Raw genomic sequence first — 16,769 nt, 5'->3', positions numbered from 1 at the left:
AACCCTGCCTAAACTTGCAATCAACCCTACATACTCCATCCAGCACACTTTACTCCTCTTCCTTGCTCTGCATTTCTTGACTACACATCTGATATGCTATGTTTGTTTGTTAATATTTTGTTTCTTGTCTGTTTCCATCCAATAGAACATAAACTTCACGAGAGCAGAATATTTTTTTGTCTCTTTCATTCTCTGCCATAACTCAGTACCTAGGACAGTGCCTGGCACATGGTAGTAGATGCTCAGTAAATAAATGCATATTGAGTAACTATATGCAGAAACTGCATATGTTGTGTTGCTAAGTGCATTCCCTCGAAGCCTGGTTTTGAATGACTTGTTGAAGCATGAAGCACACAGTTACAGGCTAGTTTCTGTGGTTTTTATTAGTGTTTTCTGGGACCCATCAAACCAAAAAACCGTATTTTGAAAAATATAATTCTTTCATAAAACAGAAATACTCAGTTTGAATTTAACACAGTTTCAAGGGCAAGATTTCTGATTTTTAAAAAAATAGCAGCAGTAGGGTTGCTTCCCACAAATTGTCAACCCAGAAGCCAGATGGGAAGAAAAGCAAGAATTAGGCATATAGTTACAGAAAGATTAATCCCAATTAAGCTAAACTTGTGAAGGCTTATACATTTTAGTGGTTCGTGAGGCCCAGTCTCAACACGTTTTTATTAAATGTTCTCTCTATCTCTTATTCCAGAAATGGAATACTGAGAAGCAATGCTGAGCTTAATTCAACTCTGATAATTGTGATTGCTGTGTTCTTTCTTTCACACGGGAAGTATCCATCCAATGGGCTCCTATGGAGTACCCATTACACCCCACATAGTTAGATAAGCTCCTCACAAATATGGTTCCATGCTGTGAACACAGTAGGCACTCGATAAACTTTTTTTAACTATAGAAGAATAATATAATTGCCTTTCCCTCTTACTATTTTAACTTTTCCTACACTTTATACATTGGAAAAACAACACACTTGCAAAACTAAAATCTAACATGCATGACTAACCTTATCAAAAGATCCCTCAATGTTTTTCAAAACAAACAAAAAAATACAAACCAACCCCAAAATACTAAAACTTAGAACTGCTTTACACTTAAATAGCAATTTACATCATATAAACACATTCATAATCTTCATTGATTTAAACAGGTTCAAGGTTCATGACTGGCTTCTTATACCAGATAAGTCTCACAGTTCCTAATAAGGTGACAGAATTCTCCCACAACATATGTTGACTTGCAGAACCAAATAACCTGTTTTGATTTTATTTCAGCACAGGTAGGAAGGCAAAGTAAAGAGTCTCACAGTAAAATGTTCACCTGATAGATAATATGTCCTTGAAGTTTTGGCTGTTGTGCTCTTCGTCCAGTGAAGAAAACAATTTACATCACAATTATGGACATGGCTTCCCAATCCGAGGAGTCTTCCAGAAGACAGTCATTCATTAACTCAACATATTGTTATTGAGGACCTGTCTCATGTTAGATACTGGGAAAACAATATTGCTAAGATATCATCCCTGCCCTCAAAGAGCTTACGGTCTAGCAAGGTAAGAATTTAAAGAAGGACAAGCACATTCAAAGGAAAACTCATTGCCCGGGTCTGCCCTGCTCAGAAAGCAAGTTCAAGAAGCTGTAAGTATGTCCCTGGGCGTCAGGGCTTTGCTCGTTTCATCAAGTCAAATATCTAGAAGCCTCAGATGATCTGAGTCTGGTAAAGTCTTAACAATACCTTTCCTGCCTCAGGTTCCCAGGAAAAAAACAAATAAGAGCCCAAGCCTTTAGTTTAAGGAGAGTTTAAGGAGACCATGCGTAGTGACCATAAGAGCATCGGCTCAGACGAGCTTCTCAAGTGAGAAGCTGTGAGTTGCCAAAAGAAGGGGGCTTCACCTGGTGCTGACTTGTCTCTGGGATTTTGCTTTCCCTTGCAACACCGGGGGGAAGGATTCTGTTCACACCCCGAATTGGTATGGCTCGATTACCTTGAGTTCTCCAAGTCATGAACAGCACACAGAAAATGCATCAAACTCAAGCCAAGACAATAGAGAGATATGCTGAGAACTTAATACGCCCACCTATTTATGCAGGAACCGGGTGCCAAGAAACCATCACTTTCAACAAATAACACAATCTGTTAATTATCTGCAGAGCGTTCCAGTCAGTACGCCCCAGACTCAGTACCAAGCAGGGACTGCTCTTCAACGGAGAGGGTGAGGAAAGAGCCAAGACCAATTTGGAGGAATGTGAGAAACTTACACGTTTGCGGAAGAGCAAGGTCGGAGAAGGATCCAGGCTGCCTAGATGATGAACAGGCCAAGCCAGAGAAGAAACAGCAGAGAGCAAATTAGCAGACACCCCTAATAACGTCACACAATTCAGACACACACAGTCACACAAACATTCATGTGTTTATACTAATTCAAATATCTGGAGGTTTAATTCATTCTGTGGGACGTATAGTCAACTGCTGGGAAAGCCTCATAGTTCTTTAGCCTTCCTTGGAGAGCAAGGTGTGTCTTTCATGCAGGAATGTCTCAGATCTGTGCTGCTCACCTTCATTTCTCTCAGTTCCCTCAGTAACTGTGACTTGACAACACTGAGTAGCACCCAAGTCAGGCAGAGAGAAAAACAACTCGGTTGTACCTTCAGAAGGTCATTCATCTCACTAAGCTGTGCTCCAAGGTCACTGGCCATAATGGCTCTCATTATAATTAGGACAAATTCTTAATTCTTCATACTTCCAACCTTCTGAATACATTACAGACACTCTGCAACCTTTGACTATGATTCGCTTGCCTGAGTTGAGGAAGGCACTGCAGGAGGTGTTCCATCAGTGGATGAGACGAGCCCCCTCTTATTGGTACATGTCTTCATTCCCATATTATGCTCAAGATAGAGAGGCAGGAGGGAGGAGAAAGCCAAGGACATGGGGAGCCGAAAAGAAAAGCTGCAAAAGGGATCTGGATGTTCAAACTCATTTTCAAAGTGTCTACAGGCTCAAGTTCCTCCCAGATTTCAGAGTCTGGCGATAAGTCTCCAGGGACCCAGAACAACACCATCATTGGAGAAGTCTCCAACTCCTTCCTGACCATAGATCCTGAACTGAGGTTTCTGTTTTTCTCTTCCATCCTTCCTTTCTTTTCTTTGTACTTTTTTTTTTTTTTTTAACATTCTTCTGGATGCAAATCTAGGCAAGACATCATTCACTTTGGAATGAGTTAAGATGAGACAGGAAAGAGATTATCCAAAAGAGGAAAGATTACAAGAACTAACATCTGCAAAGATTTTCCCCTGGAACTAACTTCCTCTCTCTCACACACACACTCTTTTTCTCTCCTCTCAGTGTTTCCTTCTGCAATATAATTTTTACTCTGTTTTGTAATTCTCGTGCAAATGTGTTCTATTGTTAGCCCTTGTTTAATTTATCAGAGTCTAGCTCTCATCTCAGGTTCTGAAAAGAAATCCCTCTAGCTATTTCAACCCATTGTCCAAACATTTTAAAAATGAAAAATAGGTTGACTTTAAAGTCTTGCTTTTGCTTCACTCTAGGGATTTTTTGTTGTTGTTGCTCTGAGAATAAATCACCATCTTCATCTTGACTAGCTAAATCAGTGGTTCTCCCTCCCCTCCGGCCCCGGGGACATTTGGTAATGTCTAGAGACATTTTTGGTTGTCATAACTTCGAGGACCAGAGTGCTATTGGCACCTAGTGGGTAGAGATCATAGACACTGCTAAACATCCCAAAACACACAGGACAGCCAAATAATACACAACAAAGAATAATTCAGCCAAAAATATCAATTGTGCTAACTGGGAAACCACAGGACAACGGGAGTACAAGAGCAAACTCATAACTACCTCCCTTTTCCCACTTATTTTTGAGCAACTGGGATAAAAATAACCAAAGCCGGACCTTCTCTTAAGTAACTAAAAGTGAGCAGAGGTGGCAATTGAAGTTTTTCACCAATCATCCAAGGGGGAGGAGGGAAGATAGACTTGGCACCAGGTGAATCATTCCTGAATGAGTATAAAGCCCCCTCCACCATTATTCTTCTCTGATTTAAGCATAAAAGTCATGTGATTATGCAGTGATTTCAGTCCACTGTGGATTGTGGAAGTCTTCATTCTTCACTCACTGACTCCTGAAGGTCAGGGTAGAATTCTCAGCATCCTTCTGGTTCATCCCACCAATCGGAGACCCTGGAGTTCATCCTAGCGACCACGCCCACCTCTCTTGACGAGGCCACGAAGATGCTATGTGCGGAGGACACGTCACCTTTTCCTAAATCATTTTGCATATAAAAACTTTTAATGCCATCTGATTTTTTTTTTTTTTTCTTTCTCCTTAGCAAGAAGCACATGGCTACAGACTCCGTTCTTGCAGTGGAAAAGAACTTCACAACAGAGGCAAAAACAAATCACAACCACATACAGTGTCATATTTCACAGAAAACTGTGTACGTTTGTTCCCCATATAGGACATACTTCAAAGTAACAAAATAATTCTATCAACTGTCATGTTCCTTCTTCCTGTTAGAAGTAGATGTATTTTTTTCCCCGTCATGGTACATAAATATCAGAGAAAAGTAGTCTTTGAAATATTTACGTCCAGGGACTTCTTGGGTGGTTATCATTTGGGATGTGTTTAGGTTTGTGTTCAATGTGTCAGCAGCTTCAGTTTTCATTTTCCCTCCATCCGCGTGCATTCTTCCCAAATTTATATACCAGTCTTCGTCCATCCACACGTTCCAGAATTTCTCTTTTGTAGTAATATCTGTAACAAAACACATTGCATAAGGTGGCTGGTCTGATTAAGACAGCCGGGGGAATAACTGGTCACACGGCCTTATCATGTTTGGAGACGGGAAACTCCTCACCTCATGGCTCGGCTGAGTTTTTCGTAGGTCATGCTGCTGTTGTTTTTCTTTTTCCCCCATAGCTGGGCCACAGCCTCTGATTTCAAGAACCTGAAGATGCCCTCAGACCGGTCTTCCCACTTGATTAACCCTGGATTCTTGTCTGGGTTCAGGAGGATGTCGCGGATGAATTCCCATAAGTGAGTCCCTCGCGGATCTGAGGCAAAGTAGAAAAAGGAGTTTATTCATGGCTGAAGTCACCGCAAAGAAAGGGCTAGAGGAAGCCTAGAGTTGAAACATCTTACATCAAGTCAGAGATACTCGATTCCATGCTACCCACCTGTGACGCCAAATCACAGAATCCCCACTGGGTAGTTAAGAATGAACTAGCACAGTTTTTTAATTTTACAAATCAGAAAGCTGAAGCATGGAGAATTTCACTGACTTGACCAAGGTCGCACAGCTAACCAGTGGCAAAGCCAAGACAAAAGAATACGTCTTACATAGAGAACAGATCTGTGTTTGCCAAGGGGGCACGGGTTGGGAGAGGCGGCGGAGTGGGAGGTCAGGGTTAGCAGATGTAAGCTATTATATGGAATGGATAAACAACAAGGTCCTACTGTATAGCACAGGGAACTATATTCAATATCCTGTGATAAACAATAATAAAAAAAAATTTTTTAAAAAGAACGTATATATATGTATAACTGAATCACTTTGCTGTACAGCAGAAATTAACACAACATTGTAAATCAACTGTACTTCAATAAAAAGAAATAAATTTTAAAAATAGGTTTTAGATCTCCTAGGCTAGGAGGAGTATCTTCTAAATATGGCTGACAGATTGCTGGGCATTCATTTCAACTTGTTACTTCCCAGGAGAGCAATGGCTCAACCACTTTTATTCAGAATCTCTTTCATTTAGAACCTCAACCAATTAGACGGCTGCCACCCAGCAACTGTGTGTCAGCCAAATGCGCATCGGTAGGGTTTTAGAATTCTAACTCCTAGAATATATTGGGGCAGGGTCTCACAGGGGTTGCAGGGGCCAATTTGAAAATGAAACAGCTACTGTAATGAAATTAGCAACCAAATTCAATTCTACCCCCACTGGATTTGTGACACACAACTCCCTCCCACACCCAATTTGAAGGGCTGTGTTCATTCAGTTCTGTGGGATGACCTGGAGTAGCAGATAGCAGATAGCAGTCCAACTCCTTACAATTTCCAGATTATACCACCTTGATTTCTTTCCGTGTCCTCCCCCCGCCCACCCCCACGTCTCTGATATTTCATACACTTTCATAAGGTTTTATTATCGGGGGAAATACAGCTCCCCAAAAGCACTGTTGAATCTTAAGAATAAACAGTACTTCTTGGAACAATAACTCCACAAAAGTAAGAAGCCAACATTCAGCAAAAGAAAAAAAGAATACACCCTCAGCTGTTTCTTCCCATCTTTCTCCTCTTCCCACCCTTTTTTCTGGAGAAAGGGAAATTGCTCACCCCATGCCTGCAAGAAGTTCTCGTTCACTGATGTCTCAGTTTTAGCACAAAGAGAACAGAATGAGGAGGAAATATCCACGGGGGCTCCACTTTGAGAAACGACTGCAGAGGGGGTTACTTAGCCAGCAAGTGATGCCTCTCTTTTCACACCCTACCCAGTCTGAGGTGAAGAAATGCAGGCAGCAGGCAGAGGCAATATTTGTCTAAAAACTGGTGGCCTCCAGTTACTCTCCACTCAAGGGGAAGGGCCAGGAGGCATCTGAAAGCCAGCCAACTTACTGTGCTTTTTGGTGTGGGACTTTGTTGGTTGGTCTTGCTGCTTTTTCATATCAGGCGACTCTGCTAAAGAGAAAAATGAGAACTGCTTCATTTCCCTATTTCCTACAATTATCATCTTCATCCATTCATCCACTCATTTCACCAGTATTTATTGAGCACCTACTACATGCCTGGCACTGTTGAGGTAGGTGGTCGTGTCCAAAACAAAACAGAGATGATAAGTGCTCTGGAGAAAAAATTTCAGGGTAAGAAATAGGGGTAGAAGTATGGAGATGAGAATAATTTTGCCATTAAATATAAGGTGGTCACAGAAGACGTCTCTGATAAGGGGACCAGAAAGGTGTGAGGGAGACAGCCATACAGAGAGCTTGTGGAAGAGCTTTCCATGCCTGCGAATAGTAAGTGCAAAGGCCCTGAGGTCAGTGTACATAGAATAGAAGGAAGCCAGTGTGGCTGTGAACAAGGGGCAGAGGGGAGCAGGTGAGGCTCAGATCACTAAGGCCTTGTAGGACTTTTTGAGGATTTTAGCTCTTATTCTGTGAGAGATGGGAAGCCATTGAAGGATTTATTTTTTATTTTTTTATTTTTATTTTTTTAAATTTATTTATTTTTGGCTGCGTTGGGTCTTCTTTGCTGCCCGCGGGCTTTTTCTAGTTGAGGCGAGCAGGGGCTACTCTTCATTGCGGTGCACGGGCTTCTCATTACAGTGGCTTCTTGTTGCGGAGCACGGACTCTAGACGCGTGGGCTTCAGTAGTTGTGGCACGCAGGCTCAGTAGTTGTGGCTCGCGGCCTCTAGAGCGCAGGCTCAGTAGTTGTGGTGCCGGGCTTAGTTGCTCTGCGGCATGTGGAATCTTCCCGGACCAGGGATCGAACCCATGTCCCCTGCATTGGCAGGCGGATTCTTAACCACTGCACCACCAGGGAAGTCCCCACTGAAGGATTTAGGTCATTGAAAAGTTTTAGGTTTATATATATATATAGAGAGAGAGAGAGAGAGAGAGAGAGAGTACAAAAATGTAAACATTTATAACAAAGAAAGATGACTTTTAAGCCAGAGGAGTGCCTTTTTTGGCATGCAAAGTTACCTTTTAATCAGCCTGACAAAGGGGCCATTGACTGGCCTGAGCTCAGTACAGAGGGCCACAGTGGACTATGGAAACACAGATTAGTTTAACAAATGACTCATTATGGTAACCCTTGAGATTATCAACAAAGAGGAGATGACAGAGGCAAATCTGTGAAATAAAACTTGTTAAAGAGAAAACTAAATGATCTAGCAGTGTGTGTGTGTGTGTGTGTGTGTGTGTGTGTGTGTGTCAGTGAGCACTTCAAGTGTCAGGAAGACTAAAGCAGATCTTACCAAAAAAAATTCCCACAATCAAAAATCTGCCAACTTGAATCCAGGACAGCCCCTAAATGGTAGCCAATCCTGATAAGAAATTGGACCAGTATATTGCATCCCTTCTGTGTACATTACATCAGGGCTCCCTAACTTAAGGTTTGCTGACCCATGTGTGGACTTCAAGGGCATTTCAGACTGACTGAAACCGCAGGCAAAGGAAGAGGGTCCACAGCTTTCAAGATTGTCAACAGTGATCCGATTTTCAATAAAGTTTGAATACCATTAGCTCCTAAGGAAAATGGTTAAGAAGACTAGCTCCTGTTTCTTGACCACTTACTATGTACCAGGCACTGTGGTCAGCACTTTACATGAATCACCTGATTTGATTCACACAATCATCCTATGAAGAAGGTACTAGCAGGATCCAGAGGTTTTACTCATAACCACTATTCTATGCCATTTCCAAACATGGTGCCACGTAACAGATTTCATAAACGTCTTCCCTGCCGAGAATCAGCTTCAGTTCTGCAACCCACTAGTTAGTGGGGAAGAGTCATTCCAATTTGATGATTCTCTATTTCCCCGCGTGCATGGATGCATTCACCTATCTGATCCCCCAGATTGTCACAACTCAGAGCTCCCAGCAGTTTGAAAGTCGTGGTGGGATAGATGAGAGCGTTCTAATAAGATCTGGTTAGAAGAGAAACCTCTTTTTCTGGTTAAATGCGCCACCAGCCTCCCCCGCCCCGCCGCCCCTCCCCCTCAACATTGTCAGCAGGAGGGTTTGCACCTGACTTGGATTTCTCTGAAATCTGAATGAACAAATTCGCAGGAAATGCAAGGAGACTCCACTCTCCCTCCCTGTAGGTTTCAGGGTGAGGTTGCGACATCCCATCAGGATGTGACAATATTGCGACAGGTTGGCACCCACCCCGGTTTCCAAGTGATACATCACTCTGACAGGGCCACGTTGTTCTGCAGACAAAGAGTGGCATTTACCCAGCAGGCCACAAGCAAAGCTCATTTTCAAATGGCATCCAGGAGGGATGCAGGGCCATTATTTCAGAGCCAGCATTGAACTCAGAAAAACCAGAGTATAGGTGTCTCTCAGCTTTTTGGCCTCAATCATTGTTTAGGGGTTGCAAACTCATGTAATGCAAGAATCAGATACTTTGGGGGGTTAAGGTACCTTTATGAATAAAATGGAAACCTTGGCCCCTCTCCCCAGAAAAAGGCACATATGTGTACACTCGTGAAATTCTGCAACAATTTCAAGAGTATGTGGGTCACTTAGGAGTCCATGGACTCCAGATTAAGAACCCCCAGACCAGCTACACCACGAGGAAATGTTCTCTTTGAGATGTCAGCCATTTACCCAAGCTAGACTTCCATCCAGCTTAAGAAAGACCTCCCGCGAAAAAATTCCCCAAATAAAAATGTGTGCATCATTGTATGCAAGAATATGCAGCCAAAGGCAAAAGAAACTTGAATTTCTTCCAGCCTCTTCTTCCAGCCCCCAGGGCGTGGGGGACAAGCTGTGGAATCACCCACCTGCCTCAGCACTAAAATCTTTTGATCTGAAACCTTACCTTAATATGATGGCCTTGCCCCCTGTATCTTCCCCTGGCCCCAAAATAAAAGTCAAAACCTTTGAAGTTAGCCTCGTGGTTAAGTGATTCATCCTTATAAAATAATGGCTTGCTTTGGGGAAACTGTCCAGCTTGGCCTTCTCCTGCTCCACTCCCAGGCACCTGAGGTCAAGGTCCAATCCAGACGGGCCAGCACCAAGGCACAAGTTTATGATGAGTTCCAGAGCGTGACTTCATCTAAGCTGCTTCACAAGAAGCAAAGATTAGAAGCATTTGCATATGATTCAGCTGCGAGCCATTTCTTTACGGGATATACAAATTTCAGTGTTATAATAGACCATGCCACCCTCGCTCTAGGCTCAGCGAGTCGGTAAATAAACACATCAATCCCGAGTTAGCGTGATTGGCTCGAGGACTACCGGGCAGATCAGGAACACTGACGGCGGCCATTTTATGAAATGAGCAGATGACAGAGAAATCAAAACAGAGCCCGCTTCCCCACCTGTGTTTATCAGCGAGGGCATCAGTTTACATGTGGCCTCGCCTCAGCGCGGCTTGTGACTTGCACTAAAACACATAAAGATACTTAACTGCGCTCCATTTCATGGGAGCTGGAAATCTAAAGACTCAGACAAATGACAAGGGTCTTTGCGGGGGCGGGGGGGGGGGGTTGGTTCTGGTCCCGTCCAGTAGAGACTAAACTATTCTGAAAGGAATTGATCCTTACAAGGCTGTAATTAACTATCCTACCTGGAAGGCTGTTACCCCAAAGAATTTACCAACCCAGACACTGAAATGATTCTTAAAGTGATCATTCTGATCGGGGTCCTGGATGGTTTATCTCATTTTCCAGCCTGTGTTACAATTTCGGGATAGGAATCTGGAGTAAGGTGATCAAGAATCAAGGGAGGTGCAGGAGAGCAGATTTGTAAAGCCCATTTGAAGAAGGACTATTCAAAAGTACAATAGTCGCACTCAGGAGACAGTGAGTTCCCTGTTACTACAAATATGAAAGCCGACGTTGGTCCCTGTTGATTGGGAGATTCCAGCAGGTTAAGTCAGGATGCAGGAGACAGCAGGGTGGCCTGGCTGTGAGGGCAGCAGAGTTGTTGATTATGGCTTTTCGTTTCCCAGGTGCCTAGAGACCTAACCATCCCTGAGGCTCAGGAAGTGGTTGGTTCAACTTTATTCTTCCTTGGAATCTTCTGCCCTAAGCCAAAGACCCAGGACATGGGAGATGACACCTTAGGAGGTGTGTCAGGAAGTCAGAGGGTGACCAGGGTGGTTTCTTCAGCTCTGAAAACCTTGGTCTTGACTGGGTGACAACGATTGCCACAGAAATTTTACCCTGGCTGGCTCAGTTCCCCCAGCACGGCAAATCCACTGCAGAACCTTTCCAGTGTTTGATCTAGTTCCCTAATTTCAGCAAATACTTAGTGACACATAATGCGATGGGCCTCTGTGTGGAGGGGGAGGTCGAGAAATGAATTGGCCTCCATTCTTAACCTCAATTCCAGAAGCATTTACCCTGGCTCCCAGCCCTGTCTTATTCAAAGGGCTTGACCCGAACAAAACCTCAAACCAAAAGCTTTCATTTTTTCAGTTCTCAAAAGCACACTCAACAAAATCAAAAAAAAAAAAGGAAGGAGGAGGGGTTGTTTTTTGATTCTTCCTTTCACAGACACTCTTTTAAATCCCAGTCCTGAAGTTGCCCCAAATCCAATTCCAGGAAAAGACAGATTCACTTGTGACGGGTCTAAGCTTCATTTCACAGAGCCAAACAGATTCACAAATTCGCACCGAGATCAAGGGACAGCACGAAACCCTCTCTTCACCTCCCCCATGCACTCATTCCTACCAATGGACCTATTTGTAAGTGGACAAGGAGAAGTAATCTGAAATACAATCTGAAAGCTCCTCTCCCAGACTCCCAACAGACCAACCCTCCCACTCAGTGTAACCTTGATTGAGAGTCATGGGTAGCCCCCAGATGCATCCAATCCTAACCAAACACAACTCATATGAACATAATTCATAATGTGCAGGTGGTCTGACTAATTAGAGAGTCCTGATGAGCCAACAAGGTCAGACTTCAAAACTGACCTGTGATTCCCAGGGTTCCAGAAGTTTTCAGCTACTGCCCCTCCACCCAGAGACCATCATCCCAGGTTCACTGACCTCTGAATTCCACTGTTAGACATTCTTTCTCTAAAGCCAAAGACAGCTTGTTGAAAATTAAATAGAGCCTTCTCCCCCATAAGTATACCCACATATGAATAATTTTATTGGATAATTTCACAAAAGCAAGTTTTTACTGAAAAGAGAGTTTCTGTTGTCACAGAGAGTGACTTGGTTTCACAGGAGCAAAACACATTTCCTAGAAGCATCCTCGCTGGTCATTTTCAGTGTACAAATATGGGCCCCAAAGCAGATTCTTTATAACCCTTTCCTAGCCTTTTAATGGGAAAGACTCCAGCAAAGTTGGAAATGGAGGGCGTTGGTAATTCTCATTAATTCACGGCAAGCACCTGCAGGAGGCACACTCAGCCTCGGATGTCAGGACAACTTACCAATGGGAAGGTGACCGCTGGTTGTCATGGAGATCTGGGCCCGGCAGAAAGTTTTGCTGTCCAACAACTCTGTGGCAATGAAAGCATAAAGGACATTAAGAGTCCCCTCCTTACAATATAAATTTTTGGCTGTTAGAAAACCAGAATAAGAATGTAAAAGGGTCTTAAGCGTTGGGGAGTTAGTTACCTACTGTGCTACCATAGTTGGTGTCATATAAATAGTTTTCTTCTTTCCAGGTGTTCATGATGGAAGGGTCTACAGAGGACAGAAAATGGGAATGTCAGCAATCACCTTCCCCAGGTGAGGAGTTTGCCTTTTCTTACTCGCTGTTCATCAAAGAGGTGTGGGACAAGGGGGTGGTTCTCAGAGAGAAGAGATAAGATTCTGCTTCAGCCACATGTTACCTTATAATAATGTTACCCCAGTTTTCTTCCAGGGCCCTAGGGGAGATGGACTTTGTTACGGCCCCATGCAGGTGTTCTACACCTGTTGCATTTTGAGGGAAGTGAGAGAAGTTGCAACAGTGGGATCCTGTCCTAGACCAATGCTTTCCTGAGGATATTCCCAGTCTGCACTTGGGGGGGTCCAGGAGCCTGGTGTTGTCTTACATTCTACTATATTGTCACCAGAATATTTTTATACTAGTAAAAAAAAATGGTAGGGACAAAATAATTTCATGATTAATGAGCATCTTGTCCTAGTAACATCTTCCTGGGAGAATTAATGATGTTTCTTTAAGAAAAAGTCTGCTCAGTCTTATCACAGAGTCTTTGTTGCTAAAATCCAGAGAGAAACTCTCCTCAAGTTGGGTGACAGCCCCCTCCCTCCAGGATTTCTCCAATATGATTAAGGGGTGACATAAAATTTTCAAAACAAAACTAAGGAGAAGGAGATAAGAGTGTTACCAAATCAAATAAACAGGTTTTAAGAGTAGGGCCTCATTGCTTCATCTAGGAAAAGTTCTCTCTCTCTCTCTCTCTTCAGTGTGCTGGGTAAGCACGTCTCCTGACTCTTCAGATTTCAGACTCCAAGGAAACTCCCCTCCACCTACCCTAAATGAAGCCCGACTCCTACACACCCCTCACCTCTGGGCTGATCTCCAACAGAAGCTTCTTCTTTCCTGGCTGGCCAAGAGCTGTGAGACCTGGCAGGAGCTGTCACCTCATCCCCACCAGGAACTTCCTGCTCTCCCCTCGTCACAGACAGAGGCTGCCCTCAGCTCCCTCCTGCCCAGCCTCTGAATTTCAGGGCCGGGGTGGTAAGCCACTGGCCGAGTTTCATTTTGTTTTTGTAGCATAAATGGTATAAAAACCTGACTCACTGGCTAAGTCCTCCTGTTTACGACATAGGGATTTAGCTGGTATTTGAACTAATAGCTACGTGTTTGGGCACCCCAAGCCTGATCTCTTAGGGGTTACACCCTCTGTCCTCGTTGGGTCACCTTATACACCTGTTGTTGTCTCTGAAAACAAACAGAACCAATAAGGTTTGGGGGTGTTGGCCCCTGTATGAGCCTCCTTTCCCCTCCTCCCAGGGTGGAGCTTCTTCCCCACCCTTCGGCTCAGCTTTTCTGAACTGGCAACGTGAGAATGTCTGGATGGTCAAGGAGGAACTGTCAAGTACTTGGGACCTCTCCAGTACCAACCTGGCTCCTCCGCTGGGCTATCTGTCCAGTCAACAGTGGGGATTAGGGGTCAGGGGGCACCATCCTCTCGGCCAAGTCCTGTGCCTGCCTCTAGGGCAGTCACGCCCATAAAGCATAGACCATCTGGGTAACTCAACCCTGGTCTCTGGGGGGAAGGGCAGGGCTAGGAATACCTAATTAACATGTTTAGCAGCTACTGTTTTTTCTTTAATAATGGTAGACCAGCCCCCTTATAAAAGAGTAAATAATGCATGGGGCCAATTTCTGCCCCTAGTGACTCACAAATCACCCCAGGTCAAATACAGTCCTTGGTGACTGGCACGCAACCTGCAGGGAGGCCTGAGGCAAACTCGGTGGTTGGTCCATGTGGCGCACATTCTCACTGATGTGGACATGGGGAGTGACCTTGGAGCAGTGGCTGCTCCTATGGACTTGGGGGGACTTGCAGAGCTCTCCCTAGACTAAGAGGTCATAGGCCAAAAGTCACTATGCAAAGACCTCTGATTGGTACAAGGCTCTAGGGCACAACTTCTTGAGGCAGATACTGCCCCCTGCAAGTCTCTAGGGGAGACAGACAGTCCCCAGGAGAGAGATATTGGGACAGAGGAAGGAGGGATGATTAGGCAGATGAAGGAGAACAAAAATGAATGTAGCTACTCTGGGACTGCAGACCCTACTCAGAGCTCAGAATAGTGGCTTTTGTCTAAAAGCGTACTTAAGGCAGGAGTCAGTTCCACAGCTGCCTTTGGACACCCCTACAGAAACTCCAAGGTCCCCAGAAACTGTAGTAACTACAACACAGAGTCCGAATCTTCCTCCTCCTTGTGAAACACACTCCCTCCGAGGGAGGAGGGAGAGAGGAGACACTGACCCTTCCTCTCCTCTCCCCTTGCTGCTCCTAACTTGGCCAAGTGCAATCCCCTGACTCTTTGTGGTGACAAGAAAGCCCACTTAGACTCTGCATTTTCTGGGCTCCTGGATCAGAGCCTGGATGTTCCCTTGACCAACCATGGGAAGCAGAGAAGTGTGGGCAGAATTAGGCTCACCATCAACCTTAGAAATCAGAAATTGTCGGCAGTCATTGGTCCCAAGGACGAGGGATGAGGCTCATGGCTGCCTGGCCCAGTGGAGACAGCCAGGGAAGAGACATCCCTGGGTTTCCTGCCAAAGTCCTGGCTCCGTCCTGCTCCCACACTCTCCCTCACACTCCCTCCCAGTTGTCCTCCGCGGGCCTTTGCCTACCAAGTTGGCTCCCTTCATCTGCCACGACTCACCGGTTTGTTCGGTCTTGACAATGACATTGTGTGTGGACTGGAACAGGTCACTGCTGCACTGGCCTGTGAAGGACAGATTGGGAAACTCAGGGCGGGCCCACGTGGAGCCAAAGTGTGATGCTTGACCAAGGACGAAGCTGGCTTCATGGAAGAGCTTCTGACAATCCTGCAGCATGATCACCCTTCTTTGCTTCTGGGAGGGGGCTTCCCTCTCTGGATCTATAATCTCAAGCCTGGGGCCCTTGACCTAGAAAATCAGCAGCTAGGGCACCAACATCAGATGGAATTATTTGGCCTTGTATAGAGAAGGCATCCAGTATGAAGGAAATAGAACTTTAGAAGTTGAAAGACCAGTTTTTCCACTAATAGCTGCAAGGTACTTCACCTTTCTTCATCTTGGTTTCCTCAACTGTATATTTAGGGGATTAAACTAGATAAAGTCATTAGATTTCCTCTAAGGTGCTTTCCCATACTAAGATTTGATACAAAATGCAAAGAAAACACAAGGAAAACCACCTTAATTCTTCTTTGATCTTAAATTTAATCAAACCCCTTTTGATTAGATCTAATCTATGAGCTATGTCTGGATAAGTGCAGTGATTCTTCCCTTATCTATGCCTGGCAACTTCTCTCCAGATGTATCATATATACATGTGAATTCATTTCATATGTTTTTCCTGCCCACCCAGATTATAAGTATCTCAGGAGCAGAGGTCATGCTTTAATGTCTCTGACCTTCAGTTTTCCCAGATGAAAACTGCCCCTGTCAAATGGGTGCAATATTTATTTTCTCATAAGGTCACCAAATGAATCAATTCACTTAGAGTCCTTGTATAAGTAAATACTCAATAAATGTAGGTTAGTAGAATGTCTACAAAAAGGCAAACAACGAAACAAAGGTGAGAAATCTGGCCATTAGGCATTCAGAGGCACCAGCAGCGTGCAAGTCATGGAAGGCCAAAGATGGAAGGTCAAAGGTGGAAGGTCAAGGATGGCCACATCACCTCCCACGCTTCCCTGCCTTAAGCTTCAATCAGGGCAAAGCTTTAAAGGAGCGGATTTAATTGGAGGTGGGGAGGTAAATACTTTTAATTCTTCAAGTGTAAGTCTGCTCTTTCTGAAGATTCCTGGGGGTTATTTTTAGAGCTTTGTTTGGTTTGGTTCTAGTAAAAGAAAAATGAGCAACCACCTCTGTGAGGTGGATGGGAAGTAGGGAGTGCCCAGGAGCTGAATGAGGTCATCTCAAATGGCCACCACTTCTGCCCGCTCCGAAGCCAGACGTTGGGTTCTCTTCAGTGTTGATGGCAGCTATCTGGATCTGAATCTGGTTCATAGCCCTGGAGCTCATGCTTCCCAAAGCCCCAGCTACATGCCCAAACACAGATTCTGCTTAGACAGACATGCCCATTCTGATGTGGACAGGACAGCTCACTATTCGTACATATCACTGCTTTCCAAAATAGTTCTCAGAGGAGCTAGTTTTTATAACCATTATCAGAAGCACCTTAGGCCAGTGTCAAGGACATTCTGCAAGATAGTTGTCTACCCTACCAGCTCTTACAAGCCAGTGTAGCACGCGTGCATGTGTGAATAAACTATCACCAATGGACAGCCTTTAAACGATGCCTGTCTATGTGCTAGGTGAGGCCTCAGGAAAGACACCTGGGGCTCTAGGGCAGCACCAATCCCAGAA

General features: G+C 44.4%; 1 protein-coding gene across 5 annotated transcripts in view; it reads right to left on the bottom strand.

The window, feature by feature from the left end:
• Positions 1-895: 895 nt before the first annotated feature.
• Positions 896-16,769, bottom strand: part of EHF (ETS homologous factor) — a 41,918-nt gene continuing 26,044 nt past the window's right edge. For 2 of the 5 annotated variants that reach the window (XM_036861321.1, XM_036861322.1), the window contains exons 4-9: positions 15,077-15,139; positions 12,344-12,412; positions 12,157-12,225; positions 6,655-6,717; positions 4,891-5,086; positions 896-4,787 (exon numbers count right to left, since the gene is read on the bottom strand). In XM_036861321.1, coding sequence (XP_036717216.1) covers positions 4,688-4,787; positions 4,891-5,086; positions 6,655-6,717; positions 12,157-12,225; positions 12,344-12,412; positions 15,077-15,139 — 560 coding nt within the window. In that variant the 3' untranslated portion in view covers positions 896-4,687. The remainder of the gene's footprint in view (positions 4,788-4,890; positions 5,087-6,654; positions 6,718-12,156; positions 12,226-12,343; positions 12,413-15,076; positions 15,140-16,769) is intronic. The other 3 variants (XM_036861323.1, XM_036861325.1, XM_036861324.1) reach the window with 3 other exon arrangements.

Source organism: Balaenoptera musculus, chromosome 8 (assembly GCF_009873245.2).
Source record: "Balaenoptera musculus isolate JJ_BM4_2016_0621 chromosome 8, mBalMus1.pri.v3, whole genome shotgun sequence".
Classification (NCBI taxonomy): Eukaryota; Metazoa; Chordata; class Mammalia; order Artiodactyla; family Balaenopteridae; genus Balaenoptera; species Balaenoptera musculus.
The sequence above is the reverse complement of the archived record's forward strand: the minus strand, read 5'-3'. Positions and strand labels throughout refer to the sequence as shown.